The sequence below is a fragment of the Gymnoscopelus microlampas genome, assembly GCF_963454915.1.
Source record: "Gymnoscopelus microlampas genome assembly, chromosome: 4".
Lineage (NCBI taxonomy): Eukaryota > Metazoa > Chordata > Actinopteri > Myctophiformes > Myctophidae > Gymnoscopelus > Gymnoscopelus microlampas.
In genome coordinates, this window is record NC_139941.1 from 20,807,318 (window position 1) to 20,835,090 (window position 27,773).

The 27,773-nt window shown below is 39.8% G+C and overlaps 2 protein-coding genes across 2 annotated transcripts; one reads left to right on the forward strand and one right to left on the reverse strand.

Moving 5' to 3' along the window:
* Window positions 1–1,516: 1,516 nt before the first annotated feature.
* Window positions 1,517–2,887, forward strand: LOC311043071 (ruvB-like 1; the record flags this gene model as incomplete). Its single annotated transcript, XM_084054219.1, has 1 exon — window positions 1,517–2,887. The coding sequence occupies one exon, from the start codon at window positions 1,517–1,519 to the stop codon at window positions 2,885–2,887; it is 1,371 nt and encodes a 456-aa protein (XP_083910345.1).
* Window positions 2,888–4,525: 1,638 nt separating this feature from the next.
* itga2.2 (integrin, alpha 2 (CD49B, alpha 2 subunit of VLA-2 receptor), tandem duplicate 2) lies at window positions 4,526–26,531 on the reverse strand. The gene is made up of 31 exons (XM_084056225.1): window positions 26,456–26,531; window positions 26,296–26,360; window positions 24,602–24,725; window positions 23,561–23,670; window positions 22,508–22,599; window positions 21,746–21,860; window positions 21,316–21,443; window positions 20,966–21,114; window positions 20,469–20,619; window positions 18,649–18,814; window positions 18,399–18,475; window positions 17,815–17,953; window positions 16,052–16,197; window positions 15,362–15,505; window positions 14,781–14,984; window positions 13,222–13,352; window positions 12,839–13,002; window positions 12,572–12,723; window positions 12,221–12,331; window positions 11,594–11,679; window positions 10,158–10,299; window positions 8,864–8,956; window positions 8,619–8,695; window positions 8,440–8,523; window positions 8,184–8,286; window positions 7,957–8,067; window positions 7,275–7,385; window positions 6,541–6,654; window positions 6,349–6,438; window positions 5,439–5,555; window positions 4,526–4,927 (listed from the first exon to the last, which is right to left on the reverse strand). Exons 2-31 carry the CDS (start codon window positions 26,342–26,344, stop codon window positions 4,838–4,840), a joined length of 3,570 nt encoding a protein of 1,189 aa, XP_083912351.1. The 5' UTR covers window positions 26,345–26,360; window positions 26,456–26,531; the 3' UTR covers window positions 4,526–4,837.
* Between the last annotated feature and the right edge of the window lie 1,242 nt (window positions 26,532–27,773).

Consider the following 27,773-nt stretch of genomic DNA (forward strand, 5'->3'; position numbering starts at 1 on the left):
TAATTTGGCTCCATTGAAAATGTGTCTCCTGAGATTTCAATAAAGACTGATGTCATGCAGATGATGGGAAACCACTGATGTATGTATACATTATAAATTAATACATTAAAGGAGGAGTTCACCCAAAAAATGATTTTTTTTTGTGGCATTCCTAAGCCAATAATTTGATGACCGGGTGTGTATCCGGTAGCCTGGTAAACCCTCCCTCCGGATATCTAATTTCCATTTGATTCCAGGAATCAAATGGAAATGAGATTTCCGGAGAGAATTTTTTGGGGTGAACTACTCCTTTAAAGACAACATAAGCATCTTTTTCCCAAAACAGTACTGATGTGTTGGTAGACAAATAAAATACATTTATTGTTTTTGGATTTGTTTGTTTTTGTTTTTGATTTGCTTCAGTAAAAGTCCTGAAAAGGCACAAGGTTAAGATGTCAACAAGTGGCGTTAATATATGGAGTTGTGGTGAACGGGCTGTGTGCTGACATCATGTGGAGTGACAGTGTGAGTCTTGCCCATATATGGAAGGGCGGTGGGATGCTGGATCTGAGATGACTCTTGTAGCTGAAGTGATGTCACGCTCTATGCAAATAGGGGAAGTGTGTGTTTGTGGCTCCTTTTTTGACTCCTTTTTGTGAAAAAATGAATATTATACACAGTAGGTAATGAATATATTATTTCTGTCTTCATTGGTGGATGGTGGTTGTTGCAGGTCCCTTCACTGGATACGTGACCATGATATTGTGCTAGTACAGAAAAGAATATCACTGTATACGATCCGTCTCACAAACAAAATGCTGATGATACCTGTTGTTGTTTGCACCTCCATGACAATGGTGGACACGGCCATGTCCCCAAATACCTGTATGTGTGTCACAAAGAATGAATTCACAAAATGTGAAAATATTGGGAGTTACTTTCTCGGCCTACTGGTAGCACAGGAAAGTATTGGTGCTGATTGTTCCAGGAGTTTGCAAGATTAGCTTGCCTTGCACGCGTGTGCGCACTCACACACATGCACGCACGCACGCATGCACGCATGCACGCACACACACACACACAGACACACACACACACACATGCAGGCACACGCACGCACACACACACACACACACACACACACACACACACACACACACACACACACACACACACACACACACACACACACACACACACACACACACACACACACACACACACACACACACACACACACACACACACACACACACACACACAGAGTACTGTCCAATCAGAGCATACTGGAGGGGTGACGTCATCAAATATTCATGTAAATAGCACATAAAAGATGTGTCATAGAATATGTTGATTAGCTCTTCAAATAATCTCAGCTCAATACATTTCTAAAAAGTTTTCAATATTTGTATATATTTATCATAAATATTGGACTAGTGCTTCTCTTTTGAGTTTGCACGCCAGCTAAACTGATAGATCAAAGTGCAATAGACAGAGCCTCTAGCATTTATCGTGCCTTTGCCAAGTATAACGCAACATGAAGATCGAGGAGGTGAAAAGCACCACGAAAACTCAGCGGATCGCATCACACAGTCATGTGAAAGGACTTGGGTTAGACGAGGCCGGTAATGCTAAGCAGACAGCAGCTGGTCTCGTGGGACAGGCGGAGGCAAGGGAGGCTTGTGGTATCATTGTGGAGTTAATCCGCTCAAAGAAGATGGCAGGAAGGGCAGTTTTAATTGCTGGGCCTCCAGGCACAGGAAAGACTGCCCTTGCTTTGGCGATGGCACAGGAGTTGGGCAACAAGGTCCCATTCTGCCCCATGGTAGGTAGTGAGGTCTACTCATCAGAGATAAAGAAAACAGAGGTGCTGATGGAGAATTTCAGGAGGGCCATAGGATTGCGTATCAAGGAGTCAAAGGAGGTGTATGAGGGGGAGGTGACAGAGCTGGCTCCCAGTGAGACAAAGCATCCCATGGGAGGTAATGGAAAAACCATCAGCCACGTTATCATTGGGCTAAAGACTAGCAAGGGCACCAAGCAACTCAAGTTGGATCCCAGCATTTATGAGAGTCTGCAAAAGGAGCGCGTGGAAGTGGGAGACGTCATCTACATCGAAGCCAACAGCGGAGCCGTTAAGAGACAAGGTCGTTGTGACACCTTTGCCACAGAATTCGATCTGGAGGCTGACGAATATGTACCGCTGCCCAAAGGTGACGCCCATAAGAAGAAAGAGATCATCCAAGACGTCACACTACATGACCTGGACATTGCCAATGCCAGACCCCAGGGCGGGCAGGACATTGTCTCCCTGATGGGACAACTGATGAAGCCCAAGAAGACGGAGATCACAGACAAGCTGCGTGTAGAGATTAACAAGGTGGTGAACCGCTACATCGACCAGGGCGTGGCTGAGTTAGTTCCTGGTGTGCTGTTTGTGGATGAGGTGCACATGTTGGACATTGAATGTTTCACCTACCTCCATCGGGCCCTGGAGAGCACCATTGCCCCAATTGTTGTCTTTGCCTCCAACAGGGGCAACTGCCTCGTCAGGGGGACGGAGGACATCAGCTCTCCTCACGGAATTCCCCTGGACTTACTGGACAGAGTCATGATTATCCGTACCATGCCGTACCCGCTACAGGAAATGAAGCAGATCATCAAGATCCGTGCTCAGATTGAGGGCATCAATATCAGCGACGACGCACTAACTCATTTGGGAGAGATTGGCGACAAGACCACCCTCAGGTATGCATTGTATTTATTGACCCCAGCCAATCTGCTTGGGCGAGTCCAGGGCAAAGATAGGGTTGAAAGGGAACAGGTGGAGGAAATCAACGAGCTGTTTTATGACGCCAAGTCCTCTGCAAAGATCCTCCAAGACCAGCACTACAAATTCATGAAATGAGTGTCTAAATGTCCACCTTTTACACCATGGCACCTAGGGGGCGGGCCTTCTCGAAGAGCATTTTCTGTCTGTGTATCTGTCTGCAGCTAATCTCACAAACCACTGGATAAATTTTCTTTTGTTTTTTGTGTGTGATTATTGTTCACGTTTTGTGAATTCATAATCTCAGATCCAAGCCAAGGAATATTTTCAACAAGACAATTCAAAGTGCTTTACATGAAGAATTAAGACATTAAGACAGAATATTTAAAATAAGAAAAAGAAAAAAGAAAATAAGAGAATAAAAGTACATTGCAGAAGAAATCTTATCCAAATTGCCTTGTGGGTGGGCATCACAAACGTAGCACCCATATTTGATTGGCCAAACTTCACGTGATGTAGTGGACTCATATTTATACATCTCGATAAAAGGCATCAATGTCTGCCATGGTTTATGTTGGAAATACATTTCTGATTTTGGGCTGCTACACCATGAACGACCCAGGACTCTCACATGTTCTGGGAAAGGTTTTCTTTCTGAACCCAACTAAACACGAGAAGCAGCATTCAGTTTTTATGCATCACATACCTGAAACAATTATATTCGCCCATTGGCCGAAGAATAGCAGATGTGAAAATGGGAAAAAGAGGGAAAATGGAGGCTGTGTAGGATTTACATTGTTATTTTGTGAGCCTTGCAGTTTTCAATTTCATTGTTTGTATTTTCTAATCTTATGTGTTCATCTATACTTTTTATGTTGGATAGTATTAGCACTTTGAGATGTACCCAAATGTAAAGTGCATTATAAATAAAATCCATTATTATTAATATTATTATTATTATTATAGCTTACAGTATACTATGGTGATTGTGGTGAGATGTCACCAGTATTGTAATATGTCAGTGTATTAATGACTGTGATTGTTTATACTGGTCCATTTAGGCGGTCCAAACGCTGATGAAGGCCAGAAGAGCTGAAACACGTTTGTTCCTGTGATTGCCTCTGTGATGCCTAAAAAAGCATTGAAACTTATTTTTTAAAATATGGATGTAACATTTTGATTAAGTGGAACCGGAGTGCTAAGAGAGTAAGGATATGCTGCAAAATAACTAGGATAGATCTAACCTTTGTCACCTTTGTCCTATAGATGCTAGTTTACTATGCAGCTTACTGTATATCTTGGTCACTTGTTCTCATTTTTTGTTACTTGGATTTGTTTTTTCTTGACCGCAAATGTACAGAATATTATTTAGTTAGCATGTTGTTTAGACAGATGCTAGGTTCGTTGTTTACCTTGTATCCTAGTGTAGTTGAGGCACTACATTGTTCTCTCTGCACTCCTATTTGACTATGTGACTATTTACCGTGTTGTTTATTCACTAGCGTTCTGCATATTCCGATCTTATCCAGTTGCTCTGGATAAGAGCGGCTGCTTAATGCCTAAATTGTAAATTGTATAACAACAAGTAAGCATTAGCAATAAACCTAGCATCCATCTAATAGTTAATGAATGTTTTATAAAGCACCTGATCAAATCTTTACACCCCTACCTCAAAAAGGTGCATACAGAAAGTGAACTTCCAAGACACTGCAGAGGCATGCCACAAACGGTCATTTTGAAAATTAAGATTATGCTTCCATGAAGATTTCCCCCCAATTATTGATATAAATATTTAGAAACATTTATTAAAATCCAGTGCGTAACAACAATTGGTCAATGTACAGTACGGTCCAGACAATCAAAAATGTGTAGATTAACAACAATCATTTGTAAGGTGAAACAAATATTGAGTTATCCACAGGCTGCAGGTTGCAGCAGAAATCAACAATAGTGCCATTGAGAATATCTTCTATTTTACCCAAAACCCAGCAGTTGAGCTATTGTCCATTACAACTTTCTGAGAACGCCTGAGCAACAGTAGCATTCATCCTGAGTGTCCACCAAAGAGAAGACTGGCTGTTCTCCAGGTCACAGCCCCTCATCCTCAAGTGCAACGTTCTCATCATCTTCACCTCCATCTGCCAGAAGCTGCTTATATTTTCTTTTGAAAAAGCCAAACTAGAAAATGAAAAGATAATATTCAGGTACACGGCTGTAGAAACAAAAGTCAGGTACACAGCTGTGTGCTGTGGAGATACACAGTAGTGTTGCCGTACATGAAGGAATGAGTGGTATTCATCCCGAACCCAATCTCATGCAATGCTATCAAGTCCTATCCTTTCCTATGGAAACCTATCCAATCCGATCCTATCCTGACTTGTCCTATACTATCCTATCCCATCCTGTCTTGTCTGTCTTATTAATAATGTTACTATTGACTTGAATCACTTGGAAAGAGCAAACATGTGGGGTGAGGAATACATGATTTGAAATGGAAGTCTAGACAACATTCACTGTGTGCAAACATCACAGGTCAATTGGTTCTCTTGTTTCTAGAGGCGGGTTGCAAGGCGGGTTGCTAGGCGGGTTTCTAGCTTTGGGACATCAACTCTTGATTGCAGGAACGTGTGTGAATTCTCAAAATGTATATTCATAAGCTGACCTCCTTAGCATATAGACACTCACTCACCTTCCACAGTGCTCCAACAGACAGGGCCAGCAACAGCAGCCCTCCAATTACGCTGCCCACTATCACCCCCATCGGGACATCTGCTGTTTCTCCAGGTTTATTGATCAGGAGCACCACCTGTGGGTGGAGGAGGGGGGAGAAGAGGGGAGGTCACACAGTGGCATGCTGTTCCTCTGCATATCATTGACGCCTCCCTGCAGTACCTTTACCTACACAGTATACCAACCTGTAGTGCTATCCACTGATTCCAGAGGCACGTGTCATTTCAAACCACTATGTGGTTTGGTGAGGACATTAAGGGGATAAACAGGAAGTAAAATTGGCTGGAGGGGGCTTTCAGTATGTTATTATGACGTGATCATCACTGTTGGATAAACCGTTATCAATCTCTATTGAAGACTGTTTTGATGTTTTGGTCACAAAGACCATCAACACTCTTCTTTCTTTTAGTTTTTCACTGAGAGAATGAGGGGCCTATAACATTATTTTTACTTTTATAATTCCAGCCCATCTACAAAAACAATATATTTCTTCTATATTCAGTACACCAATTGATATACTTTATTCTCTTTCTTACAATTGCTGCTGTTCTTTATCATTTCTTGTTAGCCTATTTGTTTATTATTGCTGCTACAAAGTTGAGGAACCAAAAAACTAAATATCTTATGTAAAAATCTTGAATCTTGAGTAGACCACAGTTATCCGAGAGTAACATCACACCGTTTCTAAACTGGTGGACTGACGCTCTTTTGAACTTGTTTGTTGTTAAGAGATACACCCAACATTGTCATGAACAGAGATAGATTTAATATATATTCTAAATGTAGGAAATGGAAAATATCACACAGCTTATTGTCAATGCTGTCTTTTATATCAACAGTAGAGCAAGTGACTGAAAATGTTAACGTACCGGTAGCTTATTAACGCTGATGATGAGTAAATCAGGCTGGGAGCTCTCAATTTCTGCACTGGAAGCAAGCTGAATGTTCTGAAATGTAGCCTGTGTCAAAGACATAAATACAAAATATTGTGTCACACAAAATATGCTGACAGTACTGAGAATTGTGATGAAAAATGGAGGCTTATTAATGAATATATTTACGGAAGTGAAGGTGCCGCTCCAGATCCTGGTTGTAACGTTGACAAAGTACTCGCTCCTTTCTTGGAGGTCTTTGAGTACGCATTTTATATATTTGCAGTTTGCATTTTTGCAGTCCTGTGAAGTAAAAAATAATGATTAGAAATAATAGTGCAAGCCTAATGTTATATGACCTCATCTGTTGTAGTTGGATTACATTATAAATTAAAATCTGCATTGGAGAGTTTTCTAACTTTGTGTACAATGGCGGCCCCAAGTGGCAATGATGGCTAAATGTTTTGATACTCTGCTAAAACAGTTGAAAAGGTGAATTTTGTTGTGCCACTTAGTGATTTGTGTAGATAAATGTTGATACGTTAATAAACCCACTGTTGACATTTTTATCATAATATGACAACAGTAGTGACGTCAGACCTCATTTGGCACACACATGACGTCTCTCGCTAGATTTGATACTCTATTGCACTTGTTGCATTGCATTTGTTTCCCAAACCGTGTACTGGAAAGCATGTCCAGGTGGGATTTTGTGACAACCACACATTATTATTGCAATATACTATACACCTGTACAAAAAGTCATGAATTATTTTTATGCACGCTCATTTTCCAATACAGAGAAATATTTGTATATTGTAACCACTTTCAACCTATTATACTTATTTTGGGCATGTCATTATAGGCAAAATATGAACAATTAAATATTTTTTTGACTGAATGTGGTGTTTTGAGTGACTGACCAGCACTTTAGTGCCTCTGAGGCTCTCTTTAGAAAACGTAGCTGTGTGAGGTTTCACACCAATCTTCAGTGGGTTGATCAGGCTGGAAGCATCACAGCTTACGGAGCTGCCCTGCGTTATGTGAAGAGACAGGTCATCACAGTCCATTTACTACATTACTACACTGTATTATGTTCATCATACAACTCAGGGAGGAAAAAAAAGAATTAATCCTGATCTATAAGTAGTAAATGTGCAAAGAACACTGTCTGATGGTACTCTATGTTCTGTATGCTCATCAGTCTGATATTAGTGGTTCTCAAACTTTTTCATGTCAAGGACCCCCAAATTAATATGTATTTGGCCGCGGACCCCCATCTGAAAATACTGTTTTGCCAGGGATCCCCATGTTTCCATAATATTCCCAATTTTTCAAAGATTTTCAAGATTTCTTTGAAAATGTCCAAGCATGTCCAAGCTCACAGCGCGTCTCATCGCCCCCTGGAACCCCCTCAAGGACCCCTGGTGGTCCCTGGACTTTGAGAACCACTGTCTTATATAGCTGTATAAAACTTTATTTTTTAACTTTGATACTTTAAACATGTGTATCAGACAAGCTGCGTACCAACCAAGACATTCATGAGGTGAAACAAAATGTGAAACTCTGGCTGCAATTTACTGTAAATGAATACTGAATACTCACTGCTTGTTGGTCAAAATTGGCAACATAGAGCAGTGGGTTACCAGCTTTGGTTGTCATAGGTAGAGCTATGGTCAGATACAGCAGGCTGGCAGGGAATTTACCTGTTGAAATCTGTAAGCATATTTCATAGACACACCATTTTCTTTATGTCCAATAACACATCTCAATATATTTTATGATGTGTAAAACAGGACAGGGTATTGTACAGACACATTCCTTTACTGTACCTTTAGAGAGAATTTAAACTCTGGACCAATGTCGTCTAGGGTTTTCACCATTGTTATCACTTTGTTGGTTTCCTCTGACACGTAGAAATTGATATTTTTATACCTGACAGTACAAACAAATAGAACCATTACAAATGAATGCTGTGAGGCATATGCTATGCTATGCCAATCAACACCTGGTTATGTTGCTTGACAAAACACTCGAAAATATCTATGTAGTTCAAAAAGAATCCGCTGAATCAGAGGATTGGATCACCTGGACATTACAATCTCTGCATCGTATCGGACAGGAACTGTTATGTCCACTTTGTTGTCTGCAGGTCTGTCCTCTTTACCGTCACTATGAATCAAATGACAGAAGCACAATGTTGCATACTGTATATTGTTTGAAAGGGGCAAAAAGTGTATTTTAAGCATAAGAAAGAATGAGTGTACCTTTTGGCCTCATAGTTCACGTGCGCTTGGTTTTGCAATTGGGCAAGATTAAAGTCAAAATGTATCCAAAATTTGACCTACAGATAAATAAAAAAAACAGTAAAACATTACTGTATGACTTACAAATGTATACTTCATGGAATAACCACAGTCAGTTATCATCAGAACAACATGGTCGTTTGACAAAGTATAGCAATGTCACCAAAAGTGTCACACAAAATATTGTTGACATGTATTCCACATACCTCCTGGTCTTTTCTTAAAGCCGGGTAGCCCACTTGACAAGCAACAACACGTGTCTGCTTTGTAGAGGTGCATTTCACCACTGTGCCATCGCTCTGTGAACAGTTCAAGACATGGTTCTAGTCAGTCATTCTGACCACTTTACAATTTATGTGGAAACCCATAAATTGTGTTATTCACACCATGGCGTGTGAATATGTGCTATATGACACTGCAGATGTGGGTATTGTAGAAACAATTTAAGCTTTATACTAGAGCACAAGCTACAGTAAGTGAAGCAGTGGGTAGAGACGAAAGGCCGTCTGGAAATCAGAAAGTCGCCAGGTCAAGACAGACAGAATGCGTCATTGACGCAAGTGTCTGACGCTTTGTATGTGCCTTAAAGGGATAGTTCACCCTAAAAAATATTTTTTTCCTATCGATTAGTCACCACATGGAGACTTGAATTCATGGATATCTTTTTTTTTTGTCGCATTCCTAACGAATCCTAAGCCAATAATGTGATGACCAGCGGACCGGTAGGCAGTGGTTCCGGTAGGAGACACAATGGAGACTTGTGTCTCCTACCGGAACTGCTGCCGGTCATCAAATTAGTAACTTAGGAATGTGACAAAAACAAAAAAAATATCCATGAATTCAAGCCTCCATGGGGTAACTAATCGATAGAATAAAAGTCATTTGGGGGGTGAACTATCCCTTTAATAATAATAATATTATTAAAGGGATAGTTCGCGGAAGGAGGCGCGGAGATCGCGAAGCCGCGCCTCCGACCAAGTGGAGCATACTATGACACTCGGCTCGGCTTGTGTGTCTGTCTGTGTGCAGTATGTGTGCAGCCGCGCCCCCATGTCACTCACGCTCTCATTGGCTGCCCACATGTGAGTCACGCTCTCATTGCCTGCATGCACTACAGTGTGGCTGGAAAAATATAGCAGCGACAGTCAAAAATAACACATCTACAAGCATCTACACGAGTTCATCTATTGGGATATCTAAGAATTCCATGTCACTTGTGCATATTTCAGGCCGGATGGCAAGTAATTGCTCATTCCTTTCTATTCTTCTTATTGTTATTTTCGAGCTGCGTTCGCTTCCAGCGTTCGCGCGTCTTACTTGTTTATAATGCACTTTACATTCGTGAAAATCTCAAAGTGCCAAGTGCTTTAAGTATATGTGCTAACAAATTTTGGTGGTTTGAACGTAAATGGTTTCTGATCAAACATTCTTTTAACAGCGGAAAAACTGCCTTGTCAACATCAACATCCTTTGCTCATAGTATAAATGTTTTCAACTCACAGGAGAGATGATGGAGGCATAGAAGAGGTTGCTGGAATATGTGGCCAAGACTTGGGTGTTGTAAGCACTCTCCTTTTTGTTCTTGACAACAACCTCAAATGAAAGGCCCTGGTTGTTGAATCTGATCAGGACGGGGGACGGGCTGAAACACAAGAGTCCTGATTTCACTCAGATTCAGGGTTATAACTGTAGCTACGGCAGGAACAAAGACAACTCCCTAATTTCAATGATTCAGCGTTTAAATTGGAATCAATTAACAAACACAACACTATTTTCAACAGTCCACCTAAAGAGCAACCAGGCTTTAACTTTATACAATTCATGCCCACCACACTAGGGTTCGATTGCTCCATGGTGCCTCCGGCTTGACTGGGCTGCATACATAAACATTTAAAAAATAGTAGATCTACAAGCTCACAACAACACGTATGTTGAGCTTATAAATTGGTTATAATGGGTCATCTAATTTCTCTTTTGCGTCTCGAGCTAAAAAGTTTAGGAACCCTGCTCTGTTGGTATAAGGGCGCCTGTTCAACATTGTGAGGAACTGGGACGGACAGTGGGTTCCTCCACATGCGTTACGTCCTCCCAGTGAAATTCCTCACTGTCAGGTGAAAAGAAAAGGCTGGCAACTCCAGTGTATCAGAGGAGACATTTTGTCTACACCCTGCCCAAGACCAACAGTAAAGGTTGGTAGTGACAGGGATCTATATGCAAAAGGGGAATTGGCAACGATTAAAATTGTGACAAAAATAAAAAAGATTAAACAAAACAAGCTTTATACAATAGCACGTTTTTGTTGAAGTCATAATCTTTCACATAGCAACCAAAGCAACACGAACTATAAATCATAAAGGGGTGAGAACATTTTTTAAAGTGTCGCAGGCCTTGTGTATTTTTTTCTCCAAATCCCTTCAACTGCTTCCATTCACTGAGTACATGTCACCCAAACTTTAGATTTTTTAAGTTTTTATCTCCCGACCGACCCACCCATTTTATGAGCTATGTGATTGGTGTATAAAATGTGTTTTATGCCATGGAGCCATTTACAATTAAGACAGACTCATAAAGTAGATTAAAATAGAAAATGTTGTAATAGAAATGTTATAAGGGTTGGTATGACACTTATTTGAGAGATCAACCATATTGGCAAATTTGCTTTAAATGTCACTTTCCTTTGCAATATAATCACACACAGCTTTTCCGCTCTTTACCCCTGCACTCGGGTGGTGCAACTTCGTGCCGCGCTATGAGCTTGTAGCTTGTAGACAGTCCCCAGCCCCACAATAACCAATGTCTTTGCCGAAAATAGCCGGCATCGTGTTGTGACGTGTTGCGAGCTTGTAGATTGGCTATTTTCTGAATATTTGAGAATGTTACCCCCAAGAATAGAGAGGCTAGGGTTCAAGTGGTTAAGTGGTTAATAGCTCACTCACCTGGAGACCTTTGGTACATTCTTCACATTCAGCACTAGATCACTCACACACACCTCATCAGAACCACAGTCTTTAGAAAAGGGGACCTGGAAGAGTTATGGAAAGGCTTATTCCATTTTGATATGTTCACATTTTTGTATTCTTATGTATAACCCTAATATTAAGTCAGTTCTCCAATTATCTTTTATTTACTCCAGTTACTCCACTGGGAGCACTGCGTAACTCTTTTTGAAATGTGCAAAAGAAAACATCCATGAATTGCCATTAAATTGCAATCATTTTATTCTCCCTTTTATGTCATGATACGGTCACAAAAAGCCTGTTCAGCTTGGTCTTTCAGTTAAATGGTCTTTAACCGTTGAAATAAAGTGGTCAAGTCCTTAATTCTGCAAAAGATTCTACAAACCCTGCACATAAAAAAAAAACAGGTGCAGAACAGAAGGACATCTCCCATAGAGTTTATTTACCACCAAGGTAATTTGAGCATCTGATAAACATGGTGGTAATTGGATAAACTCACTAGGGAGCACGATCCAGTGTGCTGATTCAGTTTTTTTTATTTTAATTAGTCCATGGTTCCAGTCAGGTCTTTAAAAAAAAGAAAAAGACATCCTACATCACACTTACAAAGAACTCCCACGCACTGGGAGAGAACACATCCAGGACAGGGTTTGCGTTTGCATTCTGGAGTGCGACGTCTACCTTCAAACTGAGAGAGTTGACAAAGTCTGGAGCCTCCTGTTGAAAAGAAGACAGATGGGCATGAAGAGTTAAGAGTTAATTTCAGGTGATTTACAGCCTGTAACAGGACTTAAAAAGTTAAATACTTTGTTTGAATTTTGTTGAAGTGGTACACACCCCACATGTACAGGACCTTTCTATAACACTGCACGTGTCCTCCACATTATCAAAAATGTCAAAAGAAATAATAAAAAACAAAATGACAAAGAAATAATCCACAGATCCTGTATCGCTTACCTGAACAAAGACTTCGTAGTCTTGACACAAAGGCATGGATGATATCTGTATGTTTCCAGATAGGAGACGATCATTGTTTGTACTGAACGACCCGCGAGACGTCACACGGGAAGATTGCAAGTCAGCATCCAGAGTCAAGTTATAAGATAGATCTGAAAGGAGAGATGGAGTCACACTTTAGAGCTTACCTTACATTGAAAGCACCTTGTTTAGCACTTGAGGACTTGACACAAAGCCAACACATTTAGGGGAAGATGGAAGATTTACCAATGGGTCCAACTGGGTTCTTGGGCTTGAATGTGGCACTGAAACAGATGTTGGCGCTGAAACAGAAAAGCTTCCGTCCGTTTATCATGCAATCCTTAGTAAGAATGCTGATTTTACTAGGTGTGAACAAGGCTTTGGCAGTGATGACAGCTAGACCGCGGGACCTGAAAACACAAACGACATGCGTTATGTAACTTATGAAGATCTCTCTTTATAATTTGAAATTATTTCCACCCCGGAAGTCAACATTACATTGATGTGAACTTGTACCAAATCAGTACTATTATGTGATTTGAGAAACAATAATGACTTATGAGCGTAATCGCTCACAAAAAATATATGATTTTTGGTTCCATTTATCTCAGAGAGCAATGCATACTCACCAAAGCTGGACCACTTTACCATGCGCACCAACTGAGATATCAGGGATGGTATCATCATTCAAATCTCCATAGGTATCAAGCGATCTTCCAAAGTACTGAATTTTCGGGTCCAATTTAGAGCCAAGGATCCTCTGGAAAAGATTGCAGGATTGCATGATTAAAACTAACAGTCACATTTGATAATAATAATGGACATAAGATCTCTCTTTTGTTGAAACTTTTGCAAAGCAAAACTAGGCTGCGCTGCCTGTGATGTTCATCCGAGAAGCCACACATAAGGCGCTAAAAACATGTTGGAAACTTTTCTTTTTTGTTTTATTAGTGTACTTTTCAGCAGTACATAATACAAACATAAATAACTTAACACAGAGCCCGGGTAAATGTCATACTATTTATTACAAGTTGGATGGAAATTTTTACATTTAGTTAAGCTCTGTTAGGGTCAAGTTGATTTATCAGGAGTCATTTAATCAGCATTTAAGTTGATGTAGTTTTTTTTTTGTTATCAGTTCTGAGGCGTGCCGCTGGACTTGATTGGCTGAGAAAGGAAAGGGGGCCAACTGGAGGGGGGGGGGACCCTTTGCATATGAGGGACATTACTTTGATTTTGTTATTAGGTTATTGAAGAAATGTGTCTTTTGATATTTCAGTTGCATTGTCATTTCATTAGTTAATATGAGTTAGTGCTGTAGTGGTTTATGTTATTTGTTGTTATAATTATTTGTATTTCGTTTAAATGTTAGTTTTTGTAAATCCCCTTTTGTGTTAGTAGTGGTCTGATCACTCCCTATGTTCCCCTCATGTGTCATTTTGGTTAGGTCATTTGTGCTGTTAAGTTCAGTTCACTTCAGTTTGTTTAAGTTGACCTCCTTTGTTTTGGGCCAAAAATGTATTATTTGTTAAAACAAAAAAATATTTTAAAGAAACCTCTTAACACATCGGGTGCCAAACACGGTCTGAACCGTGTGTTTACATAGTGGCGGTTCCGCTGCTTCGGTGCCGAACACGGTCTGAACCGTGAGTTTAGTCTTTTTGTTTTTTTCGTTTTTCTCCGCGCGGGCGGGGCTAGAGCAGCTCTGGGAGCACCCATTGTAATCCTGCGAAGGAAGTGCCAGATCGCTCACCGGAAACAATTTTTTTTTTCCCATCCGCTTCCTGTCTATTTCCTACTTTGAAACGCCTATATCTCCGAATCTGTTTCCTGTGGGGAAAACCGGTCATGCGCGATCCCCCCCCCCCCCGTTGTAACTCGCCAGGGTAATGTTATGGTTCCAGGCTGTAGCCAGGCTCATCATGGGACAACATGAATCGATGCTTTTTTTGCGTGGATTTGCTTGTAACGCACGCCGAAGCTTTAAACAGCAAAGCGCAGTCAATGGGGAGAATGCTGGCACCCACGGTAAGTTGTTATGATTTTTCTCTCTCACCAACCAACTCGGTCCCTGACAGTACCTCTAGAGTAGACTTTAAAAGGCTCACCCACAATTTTCCAGTGAGGAAATTCTTTCTCCCTCAATCGCAATTACACATTTTTACAACACACGTTTGTATTCCCGTACCTGTGAAAACTTTTTGTTTAACATCTTCTTCTGCCCGTTGTAGATGTAAATGACACCCCTCTCGCTGTCCTCTAGGGGCGCTCCCACAACCACATCACTGTAGCCATCGAGATCTAGGTCAGAGTCGGCGGAGATGGCCATCCCAAAACGGGCGTTCTCGGCTGGAGACGGACCACTGAGGGAACCCTGCTCGTTCAGTATACCCTTTGGAATTCAGAGAGATGTGTGACTGTGAAGACCAACCACTGTGCTGAGGCTGCTAATGAAACTAAAGGAAAGTGCCACTGCTGAGTGGCTGTAGCTGAGTGGGAAGAGAGGCCGCCTGGAAATCGGCTGCTTCGACTCCCAGTGTACAGTACATGTCAAAGTGTCCCTGAGCAGGACACTTAAACCCTAACAGCCTCCACCCCCACCCATGCGCTCATCCATCATCATCATCATCATCATCATCATCATCATCATCACCAAGAATCATCAAGAATGCCTTCCTTATTTTGAACATCATAAAGGGTGAATACTTTGCCCAGGAAAGTCGTATTTCAAAATGTGCAGTGACTCTGTGACATCGGCCTCATGTTTACCTTGGTGACAGAGAAGAGGTAGACCGTGCCCTGTTCTTTCTTCAGCTCACTCATGAACATGGGTGCCCCTACCAGCAGGAGGTCTGACACCCCATCTCTGTCCACATCCAGGGCACACAACACGCTGCCGAAGTATGACCCGATCTAGAACAAGAAAAGATCGGACACTCTTTGATTTCGATTTCATTCAAATTATCGATGCTGCAAACATAGGATATTTTTTTGAAATAAAAAGGGTTAGTGTGATTGTGTTATATCTTCAAATCAGTGAATAACATATTCATGGTCTATAGAAATGAATGCTTGTATGTTGTATCAGCAATCAGTTGGTATCGGTTGCATTATCTGATGATGGAGATTGTATTGTATGACCAACAAACGTTTTTTAAAGTAGTACTGCTTAACTCCCAAATGGTGTGGACTGCAGACTTGCAAAGAAAAGAAATCCAAGGCACTCCTCCTTTGATCAAAAAATATAAAGATTTATTTTGTGCAAGGCAACAATATGACCAACGCGTATCGACCCAAAAGGTCTTCATCAGGATCTAACGTACACTACATATTCATCTAATGTGGGTGGTTCTCTCATCTATTCAACGAGATAATCATGTAAAAACAGTACAATCCAGTTGGACTGTTAACTTAATTATAATAATTTTGGCAGCCTTATTAAAGAAAACTCATCAGTACCTGTTTCCCTCTCACTGAGTCTATGATGGTTGATTTTTTCTGGGAATTGACTGTATAGATGACCACTTGCCCAGAGTGGTTGGAGCGAGGGGCACCAGCCACAAAATACTCTGTGGATCCCTCACTCAGAGTGGTCACAGAGTAACCTGGGAATGCCACAAAAAAAACAGCCATTAGTGATTAGCATTGGTTTATTGTAACATAAATTCAAACTTTGGACAAACTACAGAAATAACTGCCAGTGTTATTCTTGAGTTAATAAATCTTTTTTTACGACACTTATTAGTATCCAAATGGTTTCATGAAGGGTAGACTTGCTTTTAAAAATTATCTCACTGAAATGTCCAGAGACCACTACAAACCAAACCGCAATAGAAACATACACTTTTTACAACTGCAAAGAACATTTTAAAACTTGTGTTCAATTGGCATATAATATTCGTGCTTGCACCAGCACCTCATCAAACAAAATTCCTCCAAGTCAATGAAATAAACATTAATAAAGCCAGTGATGGGGTGAATTTATACCACAAGGTTATAGAGACAAGAATAGGCCGGTCCCTCACTGCACATTGGAGAAAACATTCATTGAGCTCCTTAGAGTCAGTATTATTAGTAGTCACTGGATTACCAAGATTGTAAAACTACAGAAAAGCTGCTGTTGTATGTTGTCATAATAACAAAACCCTAGTTTCAAGTTTTAGTATAGGCTACTCCAGAAGTCGTTCAGAAAACGCTACTGTAAAGGGTGGCAAAAACTCTAAATCACAATGCCAAGTTGTGAACTTGTAGATCTGTTTTTTGTTTGTTTGTTTTTTACAATTAAAATATATATATATATTTGCCTATAATGACATGCCTAAAGAAAACATGAATCTATATAATGTGTGTCACATGTCACATGTAGATGGGATTGAGATGCACTCAAGTCAAAGAGTCAGCGTCGATCTAAAATCAGACAAATCTGTACAAAGAAGATGGTGGAAATATGCATAAAAGGACTGAAATTGAGGTTAAATGCAAATTCTAGGGATTCCAAATGGAACCCCTAAAAAATGTGCCAATAAGGAGAAAAAAGTGGATTCAGGCTTATATTAGACATGAGAAGGAACGAGGACACCTATGGCATACTCTTCTAGATTTCTAAACAGCAAACATTTGCGCTCTCTTGTCTTAAACTTCTGTCTTTTACTCTTCTGATTATTTCTTGATGTTTTCTTCTTTTATTTTTTTTGGGCAGTGATAGTACATTATTGCTCGATACGGTCAGCTAGTGCTTCAGTGGCCAAGATTTTATTGTATATAATCTATCTAGTAGCATTTTGATAGTCTGTATTTTTATTAACACTGCATGATGGTCAGCCCCATTCACCCATGCAGTGGTTTGTGGTATTCCATGCTGGTATGCAGACATACTTAATAGAGGCAGATTTTGAAAAAGGGCACTATTCTAAGCCTACAGTACACAGTTTTTCAATCTAACTGACTCTGTATTAAGGCGAGAGACTACTGAACTAATCCATAGACAGAATCATTAAATACAGTTGGAAAGATCTACGTAAATTGTTTCTGTAGTTTGTTTTCCCCGCTCATGGGTGTGGCTTTCGTCGTGCGATGTGTTATGCACGCCTCTGATTCTGATTCTGAACTCTGAGATTCTGTGCTGCTGGGCCTTTTAATACCAAGAGCTAACAAACCACATACTGTAGTGAGGTTTGTTCCAATAACATTCTCAAATGTTGAGAAAGAATACCAATCGTTACCCAGTAATGAGCTGTGGTTTCTGTCTTGCAGGGTTCCCTCGAAGGCCGACAATGGGAAAATGTCTGCTTTGGATCCGGTTTGGTGGACCACTGTGCCGCTCCAGGCATATGCTCCCACTGCCCCCAGCATCATTACATTCTACCAGAACACAAGTAAAAGGTCATCCAACAGACAAGTTCCTTACTTAAGTCAGGGTCACTCACAACAATCGTTTCTACAGTATAGGTGCATGATATTTGGGGCTGTAGTCAAAGTGGTTGCTCAATTCATGGGAGTTCCTACAATAGTTGCATAAAAACAAACAGCTGATTAAGAGGACGGAAGATGAGAGGTAGTGTATGATATCAAGTGAAATGATCATAACTGCCTCAAAAGAATTCTGAGGGCGATTAAAGATGGTATGCATTGCATACAGCCTTGGCATCATGTTGATCTATGTGGAATTGGTGCTACGACGCAAACCATGATCCCTACCACAACCCTAATTCCTAAGCATGCCACAAAACGAAGACAGGCATAACGGTCACAAGTTTAAATCCCTGTCAAACATAAAGTAGAATACAAGGCAGTGCTTTATACTGACCTGTTTTCTGGAGTAATGTGCACTGAATCCCACCTGGGACATCTCCATTTGGAAGTTTTCACCCCCTTTCCCAGTGCCTTGTGGGGAAAAAGATTACAATGTCAGAAGGAACTCAGATTAGAAGGAGAGAGGAAGGAGATTAAATATCTCAGACCCTGTTACTAAATAAGAGACAACATTGAAAAAATTACAATTAATGTATAGTCTTTGAAAATAGAAAGGATTTTTGAAATAATTATGTGCACAATACCCTCTATGTTGAAGATGCGGTTTCCCAAAGCTCCAGCAATTGTGGAGAGCGCAGCCTCCTCAGACACATTAAAGAAGAACTTTTGTGAGGGTATGCTGGCGATGGACTTGATTTCAGCAATCAGATTGTCGGTGTCAATATTGTTTCTAATATAGTAACCCAGGACCTAAAAACAAACCCATAAGAAAAGACAATAGTTGATATTCAAAGTGATAGTCGTAATATCTCACTTGCTTAATCTTTTCAGAATCAGAATCCCAGTTTACATCACAGGTTTACAGAGGTAAAAAAGTGGGTGAAATTTGTTTTCGTGCATAGTTCCCATCGTAACGTTATTTCCATAGAAAGAAGAAGGGAGGAAGAAGAGGTTACCTGAGATAAGATATAAAAGGTGCGTGAGCATAGCAGCAATGTATACTGTGCATGATATACTTATGGACTTTTGGTAACCTATGCCAATGGATTTCTAGAAGGCGTTATTGATCAATCACCATCATACAGCCACTTTTAGGACACTTTAAATGTTGTTATGCAGGTGTTGTTTCTGAAAGCCTAAGAGTCCTAATGTATATTGACCGACAGCAGTATTTACAGCTCACTTTTTTTTCTTTTTTTTTTCAAGAATCACCACTATTGTTATGTATAAATAATGTGATGGGAGTACGCAATAGCTATAATGACTGCTCAAAGAGCCCCGCTAGTGACCATTAGAGCCTGTGCTGCTACTTAGACTGATCCTTACAGCTCCATGCTCTCACTAGCAGGGCTATAAATGGGGGGAGGTTGACATTTTGGCCTGAGGGCTGATGGCGATTATGTACCCCTTGAGACACTCTACTCTACATCCTACAAAGCACCCCCAGCACCACGGACAGCTCACTTACAATTGTGTTTTTTGCATGGCAGCACCTCACTCAAGATACCTTCCTGTTAAGGTTGCCACGGAGGCTATATAGTTTTCCCTGGTTTGTTTGGGGGAGAGGAATGTTCCAGTGTGGGCTTGAGGCTCACGAGCCGCCCCGCGCAAGCCACTAGGCCACAAGCAGCCGCTGGCCGTGGGCATCGACGAGCGCAACGTCCAAGTTGGCAAGCTGTGGTGGACGGAATTGTTTATCACCTGAAGAAAAACGAGTGCTACCCTTACCCCTGTTTTAGCCATTTACGACCTGAGTCCTCCCCAACCGTTGGAAAACAATATTGTGCCGGTAATGAACTCCTACTACTAATTTACCAGTAATAAGGGATGTGCATGCACATAGCCTACTTTAATTCACTTTATATGCCGTCCGTGGATTTGATGCCATCTGCTCATGTTTTAAATAACTTCATTACCGTTGTCAACCAGTAGGTGTCCTACTCGACACACCTCCTGGCATTGGGTTATACTTACACACTACACAGACGGACATTACATAATCCAATATATAAAATACATATACATATATACACATAACCTCTATCAATCCATGTAACCCTGGGGACTGCCAATATTTTGGTGAAGAGTAAAAGGTCATGGAGTCACTCAAATATTTCGGGTTCATTCTCTGGGAAGCATGAATGTGCTCAACTAGTTTCATGGCAATCCACTCATTAGATTATGAGATAGCTTGTATGCAAGTGGAAATCATGGCCTATGGGTGGCACTAGACTAGAAAAAGGCCACCAAAATCAGTAGGGTTCATCCTCCAGGGAGCATAAAGGCGCACAACAACTTCCATGGCAATCCAGATATCTTGTATAGGAACAAAGTTGGATGGACTGACCGACCGACCAACCGACCGACCAACATCATATCACCAGGCAGTGTATTAGATACTTACAGCAATTCCGAAACGGGTAATTCCTTGTTTTTCACATTCTTCAATGACCTTGTCCCTGATGTCGCTGTCATGGGATTCCCCATCAGTGACAACGACCATCACCTTGGCAGCGCCTGTACGACCACCCATGGTTGAATCGAAGCCCCACTGACTGACAGAAAATGCAATATTAGAGTTAATATTATATTTTTGCCATCCATAATTTGTCTTTATCACCAAAAAAGTGAATATGTTAAAAGCAAAAACAAGAAATCTAACTTTGATGTTTTGCAGTAAACATAATTCTAGTGTCATACTCAAACCCTCGCTTTTTGTCCAGTTTCTCAGATTAATATAATTCTAATAATGGATCCATATATTTATGGGAAGAAATAGAAAGTTAAAGTTTGCAATACTACTTCCAAATAAGTAGATACACTTTGTTCAGTGTTGACTATAACTTATTCAATAACATTAATAATGATTAATAATGCATAAATATCTACCACAATACCAACCTGGCATACTGGATTGCACGGAAGGTATTAGTTAATGTGCCAGACATCTGTGTTAATTTGGAGGCTGCAGCGAGCACTTCATCTTTGGTTTTGTGTTGACTGAGGCTGAATTCAATCTTTGGATCAATTGCATATTGAATGACACTGACCTGGAGAGATAATGCATGTCATGACAAATCTCACAAACAGTCAAATCACTCAAATATGTCACAAATACAATCGAAAGACAAAAACTGTGTATTATACCAAGTTACTTGTAGTTTATTTATTTAAGAATGAACTTTCTATTATAGATCTAATTGTTACATTAAGGTCCATAGAGAGCAGTAGATGAAGATCCTGGCACATACTTGGGTGCTTTGTGGCCCAATATCCAGTGTAGGTAATAGTTTCATGAGGAATGCGTTCATGGGAGCCCACGGATAAATGCTGTTGGACCCATCCATCACAATCACTATGTCCATAGGACCTCCACAACCTCGAAACAAAATGTGAGTAAGATACACATTATTATTATAATAATGAAAATTGTTATAGGTAGAGATAGCCCTCAAATGTGTTTTGTTTCCATCAGACACTGCACCAAAACAATTTCATTGTGTAATAGGTTTAGACAGATTTCTCAAATGATTTTCTGTGGGTGAAATCAGTACACCCCAATTAACTATTTATATTGCCACCTTATTAATAGCTCCATTAAGTCAATATCCTAATGTTTTGAGCAGAAACAGCATGCTGATAAGCTAACATGCATGTATGATGGCGAGAAGATATTCTTACTCTGGACTGCGGGAGAGAAAGCAGGTTGAGGTTTGAAGAGGGGGTTGATTCCTGCACACACCCCTGGGTAATAGTCCTGGGTACCACACTGTTGTGCCCAAAGAGGACCACATACCTGGAAAGACAACCACACCACACTGTAAAATCCTGTGTTCATTTACCTCTAAAGGTCTGTACACACCGGAATAATAAACGATCCGAAACTACGTCTGAGAATATTTCACATCAAACTATTAATTTGGCGATGACTCATTCATACAGGTTGATGCTTTTATGTGCGGTGAAAATTTGTTTAAAAAAGAAAATTACCGGTACGTTCCTTTATCGCAAATGTACTAATTTGTTTTATTAGATTAATGTGAATTTATTACACAAAATAAACACTTGTGTAAGGGACTTAAGACATGTGTACAAATGGAACCAAATGGTCCGGTAAGGGTCCATTTGGTTCCATTTGTACACTTGGATAATCTAACGCTGAGGATTTTATTGTGCAAATCTTACTATTATGAACATTATGTTCATAATTTGAAAAACATTTGTTTTTCTTCTTCAATTTGTTTAATCTGTTGATGAAAGTGTTTTTAATTTGTGACAGGATACATTTACGTTATTTCTTGTGTTTTTCACACACATACTGTACACATGTGCGCTCACGCACACACAAACGCACACACACAAACGCACACACACGTGCACACATACACACACACTCGCACACATGCACACGCGCACACACACACACAAACGCACTGCACTTACCATTAAACCGTTAATTGTGGGCATCCGGGTGAGAGTCAAACCCAGACTCATGTTAATGTTGATGTTTCTCACATCTTGAATACTAATAGAGTCTGTTAGGACAATGACAAGGCTGTTTAATGTACTGTAGTTGTTCCATTGCAATGAACAATATTTGTGTTATACATGCAACATTCATAGACTAGTAAGAAAACACAGAGAGGAGTGCGTCTTTCTGGCAGATGAGTGAAAATCCAAACTAGCTGCTCTTTGGTGCGAGGCTGACAAAATGCGGAACAAACAAGACTTATAAAGGAAACATTATCATATCAGATTGAAAACTGTCTAGAAGGTGACGTTATGCACACCCACACATAGACACACGTATGAAGTCTATAAAAACCCATCATGAAAAAACAAGGATAGGAAGTGACATCATAGGCTTATTCTAACATTGGTTTGAACAGGTGAATAAGAATAGCAAATAGAAAATAACCCATGAGGACAATTCACCATTTCATATCTATACACACCATGAATAGCAGATTATGTACCACATGGAAATCTAGAAAAAAAAAAGTGATATGTGGTCTGCTATTCATGGTGTGCATAGATATAATGTGCTGAACATTCTCATGGGTTGTTCTCTATTTTTTAAATATAATTTACATACTTAATGTCTTTGTGTGGGTGTGCGTGCGTACGTCACCTTCTAGTCACTTTTCAATCTAATATGGTAATGAGCCTATGAAGTTGTCAGTTCACTCAGAGAGTAATGAAAAACATCTTTAATGAATCAAAATATAAATATATTATATATATATATGATATATATATATTATATATATAAACAAAGCTAGTACACAATAAAATCCTCAGTGTTAATTTAACTGAGAGTCTACAAATATGGAACCACATGGAACCTACACTCTCAGAATTAAATTAACTCAATCACTCACTCAGGATTTTACAGTGTAGCGGGGCGACAGTGTTTCAACATGGGAGCATTTGAAGTTAAACCGTTTCTTTGAATGCTTCTACTAATGTTTGAAGGAGAGGTCAGGGGTGACTTACCCTGAAGATTGAGTTTGTCACAGCTGCTTACTGGTCCTAAGACAGGACACTTATAAACATCCCCTTTTCTGTTTTGACTGTAACCACTCCAAGGGGCACCAACCAACAGCCTATAGAAAGTACAACCATAAACATTAGCTCTAGAGTACATCCAGTCAATTACATACAGCAAATGCTTGTGAACCACATGAGCCCTAGCATCCCTATTCTGGGCATGTCATAATAGGCAAACGTTCCATGAACATTGGTGAGCATTTGGTGAAAATTGCAAAAAGATAGTAAGATATTAAGCCCAGTCCACACTAATGACTTGCAACGCGACAAGTTGCAACTGCAACCACTTGCAATAGAATCACAAAAATGTACCGACCTGCGAAAGGTCAATTCAGGCCGCTGCAACTGGTTACAAGTTGCAGCTTGTTGCGTTGCAAATAATTGGTGAATATAGCTATTCATCAGGCCTTGCCCAGTACTGTCTTAAAAGTTGTCAAGACTTTTGGTGGGAAGCTCTCCCTTTTTCTTTCTTTTGTTTTACATAGTTAAAAGAGATAGCAAGCCACAGGCGGAGAGGGGGAACAACATTAAACACAGGAACCACAAACAAGATGTACCACTTGTCAACCAGTTGTGGCCATAACCTACCACAGTATCTAAATTTAAACTTAGAAGAGCATGAAGACCAAATACAACCACCGCAGTTGTGTCAGTTATATTGTATTAACATACTCTACCATAACGATTGGTCAATTTATTAATTAAAAAGGTTACATTGTGTAGCTTTAAATGAGTATTTCCTTGCCATTATCACTAAGTGCTTGCTCAGGGGGAAGTGCTGGGCCTTTGCTCTACATAAAGTCTCTTGAGACTATTTGTTTTGACTTGGCACTATAATAAAATTGAATTGCATCGAGCTGGTATGATAACAGGCCATTTTGACCACTGTACTTGTTGTTACTGACATACAAGCACTATGAAAGGACATTCCCACTGAATGTAATCATGGCTTCTTTCATCAAACTGTGATTTGGCGGATGATCATACCATTTGCCCTGGTGATTTGTCACTTGTTGGACAGTGTAGCCAAACTCTTCACCTGGTGGTCCTGTGAAGATCTTGGCATCGGCAGTGCCCACGTTGAAAGACTGAGAGTAGCAGATCCTGTCAACTGGAGAGAAGAGATATGACTCAGACACTGTAATTCTATTCATTTGTTAATAAATCAAAACATTGGATTGAATAAATATGAAAATGATTTTCAGAATTATTTTTGTTAAAATCCAATGAAAATGTATTGTTCTCCACGAGAGAGCAACGATGCATCTCGACTTCCCCTTTGAGTCAATGGGATTTTTTTTTCTGAATCATCTTAAAGTTCTATCGCTGACGGCCACATCAGTCTGAGTCAACATGGAGAGTAGACAGCATACCAAATTATCCACACATTAAATAAGCCTACATGCCCTTTATCAAGTCCTATAGTTTGCATGAAGAGCTGTCTTTTGAGGTTGTGCGTCTCTAGACATGATCTAAAACACAAAGACAGCCATGATGAACAGTTTCAGGGCATGGAATTTAGCCCTCTTATCTGTGTTGTATCACAAGTCCATGCATGTCAAGCTCAGCTGCAAATTAACTGTGCTCAGCAGTCAGCACAGTCAGAGGAATGTGTTGTGGATGGTTTACTTGACCAAGGAGACCCTGCATTGGCACCACTTCCTGTCCTGTCATGCCATTACCTGGCAGTATCATTAAGGTGTGGCATGATAAATGCTACTTTGTCTCTGGAACTGTGCAACAAATGAAACGCATAATACCCTCAGACACTTACATCTGCAACAAACCTTGTAGGTTTCTAGCACATCATTCTAGCAATGTAAAAATAAAGAAACATTTCAATGGACAAATTATTTCCATCATTCTGTTCCATTGCGTAAAAAGGTAACCCTACTTGTTAGTTTAGGGAGATACCGAGGTGCAACAGAAATTGCCATTATATGTCAACAATTAGGCTAAATAGCTAGGACTATACTATAGATAATACATAATGTAAACGACATGACCAAAACCAGTGGTGTAAAGTAACTAAGTACATTTACTCAAGTACTGTACTTAAGTACAATTTTGAGGTATTTTTACTTTACTGGAGTATTTCCAATTTTCAATACTTTTACGTCTACCCCACATCTCAGAGGCAAATAGTGTACTTTTACTACAACTAGTTAGGCCTACTTTGTAGATATAAATGATTATATTTAAAACATACATTAACCACTTCAGTCCTATTTTATACATAGGCTATTTGAAAATAGCAGATCTACAAGCTCACAAGGTGTTGCATCAAACAAACATTGCATTTTCAAACATTTTTGTACTTTAACTTTTGGTACTTTAAGTATATTCTGATGCCAATACTTTTGTACTTTCACTCAAGTAACATTTTGAACACAGGCCTTTAATTGTTAATTGAGTATTTTTAGATTGTGGTATTGCTACTTCGCACTTAAAATAGTAAAATATCTGAGTACTTCTTCCACCACTGAGCAAAACTATAAACCAGCATACTGTGTGTCAGCCAACCATAGCTTTAAGACTAGGATCTTTTGGAACATTATCTTGAAGTAAGTTGAGAGAACATGACAACACCAATTTAAAACAATAGTGCGCTCAGGGCGCATACTGGGGAAAACGTTGACATAGGCTACTGTAACATGCTTTGTTCAAAGATCAATACTTACATATGAATAAAAAGATAAAGAGCATATAATTCCCCGCGACGTCTTCCATCCTGGCCGTTATTCCATGTGTTCCGTGTGTGTGTGTGTGTGTGTGTGTGTGTGTGTGTGTGTGTGTGTGTGTGTGTGTGTGTGTGTGTGTGTGTGTGTGTGTGTGTGTGTGTGTGTGTGTGATTGATTGATAAAAAGTTGCTGCACTTGTTCCAAACGCCCCACTCCAGTGTGTGTGCGTGTGTGTGTGTATGTCAGACTCAGAGTCAGACTGGTGGGTGGGAGGTGGAGACAGCGATGACGTCCCGGTGGTCTAGCCCAGTGTTTCCCAAACAGTGGGTCGGGGCCCATTTGTGGGTCGCGGACCAATTTTTATGGGTCACGAGTAAATGTCAAAACATAATAATAAAAAAAGAATGTTGGACCGGGGGTGGGGGGTGTAAGGGCACAAAACAAAAAGTACTTTTGACATATTATGGCTATTGGATACCTTTGTAGGCTACTCAAAATCAATACAAATATTTTTTTTTAAGAATTTCATGAAAAAATAAAAGAAAATCAAAGAAATTCCACAAATTAGAAAACAAATGTTTAAGGAGGAAGCTAGTGTAAATAGCCAATCTACAAGCTCACAACGCATTGCAATGTGAAGAGTTGTGAGCTTGTAGATCTGATATTTTCATTAGTTTGGGTACCGGGCAAACGTCTTAATTGTTTTGCTATAAAGTTTGGGAAACAGTGGTCTAGCCTACTTGACGTAGGCTACAGTATGCTGGTGAAGCAACAGTGGACTTTATAGGATATCACTGCTTCCAGTGAAAATGGAGTTAAAATCTGAAAAGAGTGTTGACATCCATTGGGTGATGAGGATACAATTGTATTGAACTATACAGCTATCACACATCAGGTTTGCTATAACTTCTGATACATCATGTGTATTTATTTATTCAGATTGTGGTTATGGGGTAAGTTGAGCCTTAAATCAATAAGAAAAAATGATTGTACACAATGACTTTCTTATTTAATACATTTATGAAGAGAGAAAATGTTTTTTTAATATAATTATTTTATCTTTCATTATCATTTATATCTTATTCTATGAAGATTATGGAATGTTAACATATGAGCTTTTTTTGCATGATGAACTTACCCCACACTGGGAACAACCTTTTCAGTGATCAATAATTTGGTTTACTACATTATCTTGGCAAAATGTTTTTGTTTAGGGGTCAGGCCTGGAATTTCAGCATTTTTAGGGGCAAGGCTACTTGACCTTTGGTGTTGTAAATTGTTTGAGGACACAAAGGTTAAATGCCAGAGCAGGACAGCCATCAAATAGGCTAAAACAATGATTTTAAGTCCATGGAAAAAAATAATTTAATTTATATATTTTTCAATACAAAGTACTATCAGTGAAATAAACAAAAATCTGTTCATTGTATCAGTATTTACACCACCAATAGGCTATTTATAGAAATAGCCTATCGGTA

Bases quoted from the DNA above. Each gene is read 5' to 3' on its own strand.
- itga2.2 (XM_084056225.1), bottom strand. From the start codon at position 26,344: ATGGAAGACGTCGCGGGGAATTATATGCTCTTTATCTTTTTATTCATA. The intron at 21,115-21,315 runs GTATGTGCCAGG...TTATCTCTCCAG, and splicing joins TTGGGCCACAAAGCACCCAA to GTCAGTGTCATTCAATATGC. The intron at 13,353-14,780 runs GTACGGGAATAC...AATCTTTTCCAG, and splicing joins TAAACAAAAAGTTTTCACAG to AGGATCCTTGGCTCTAAATT.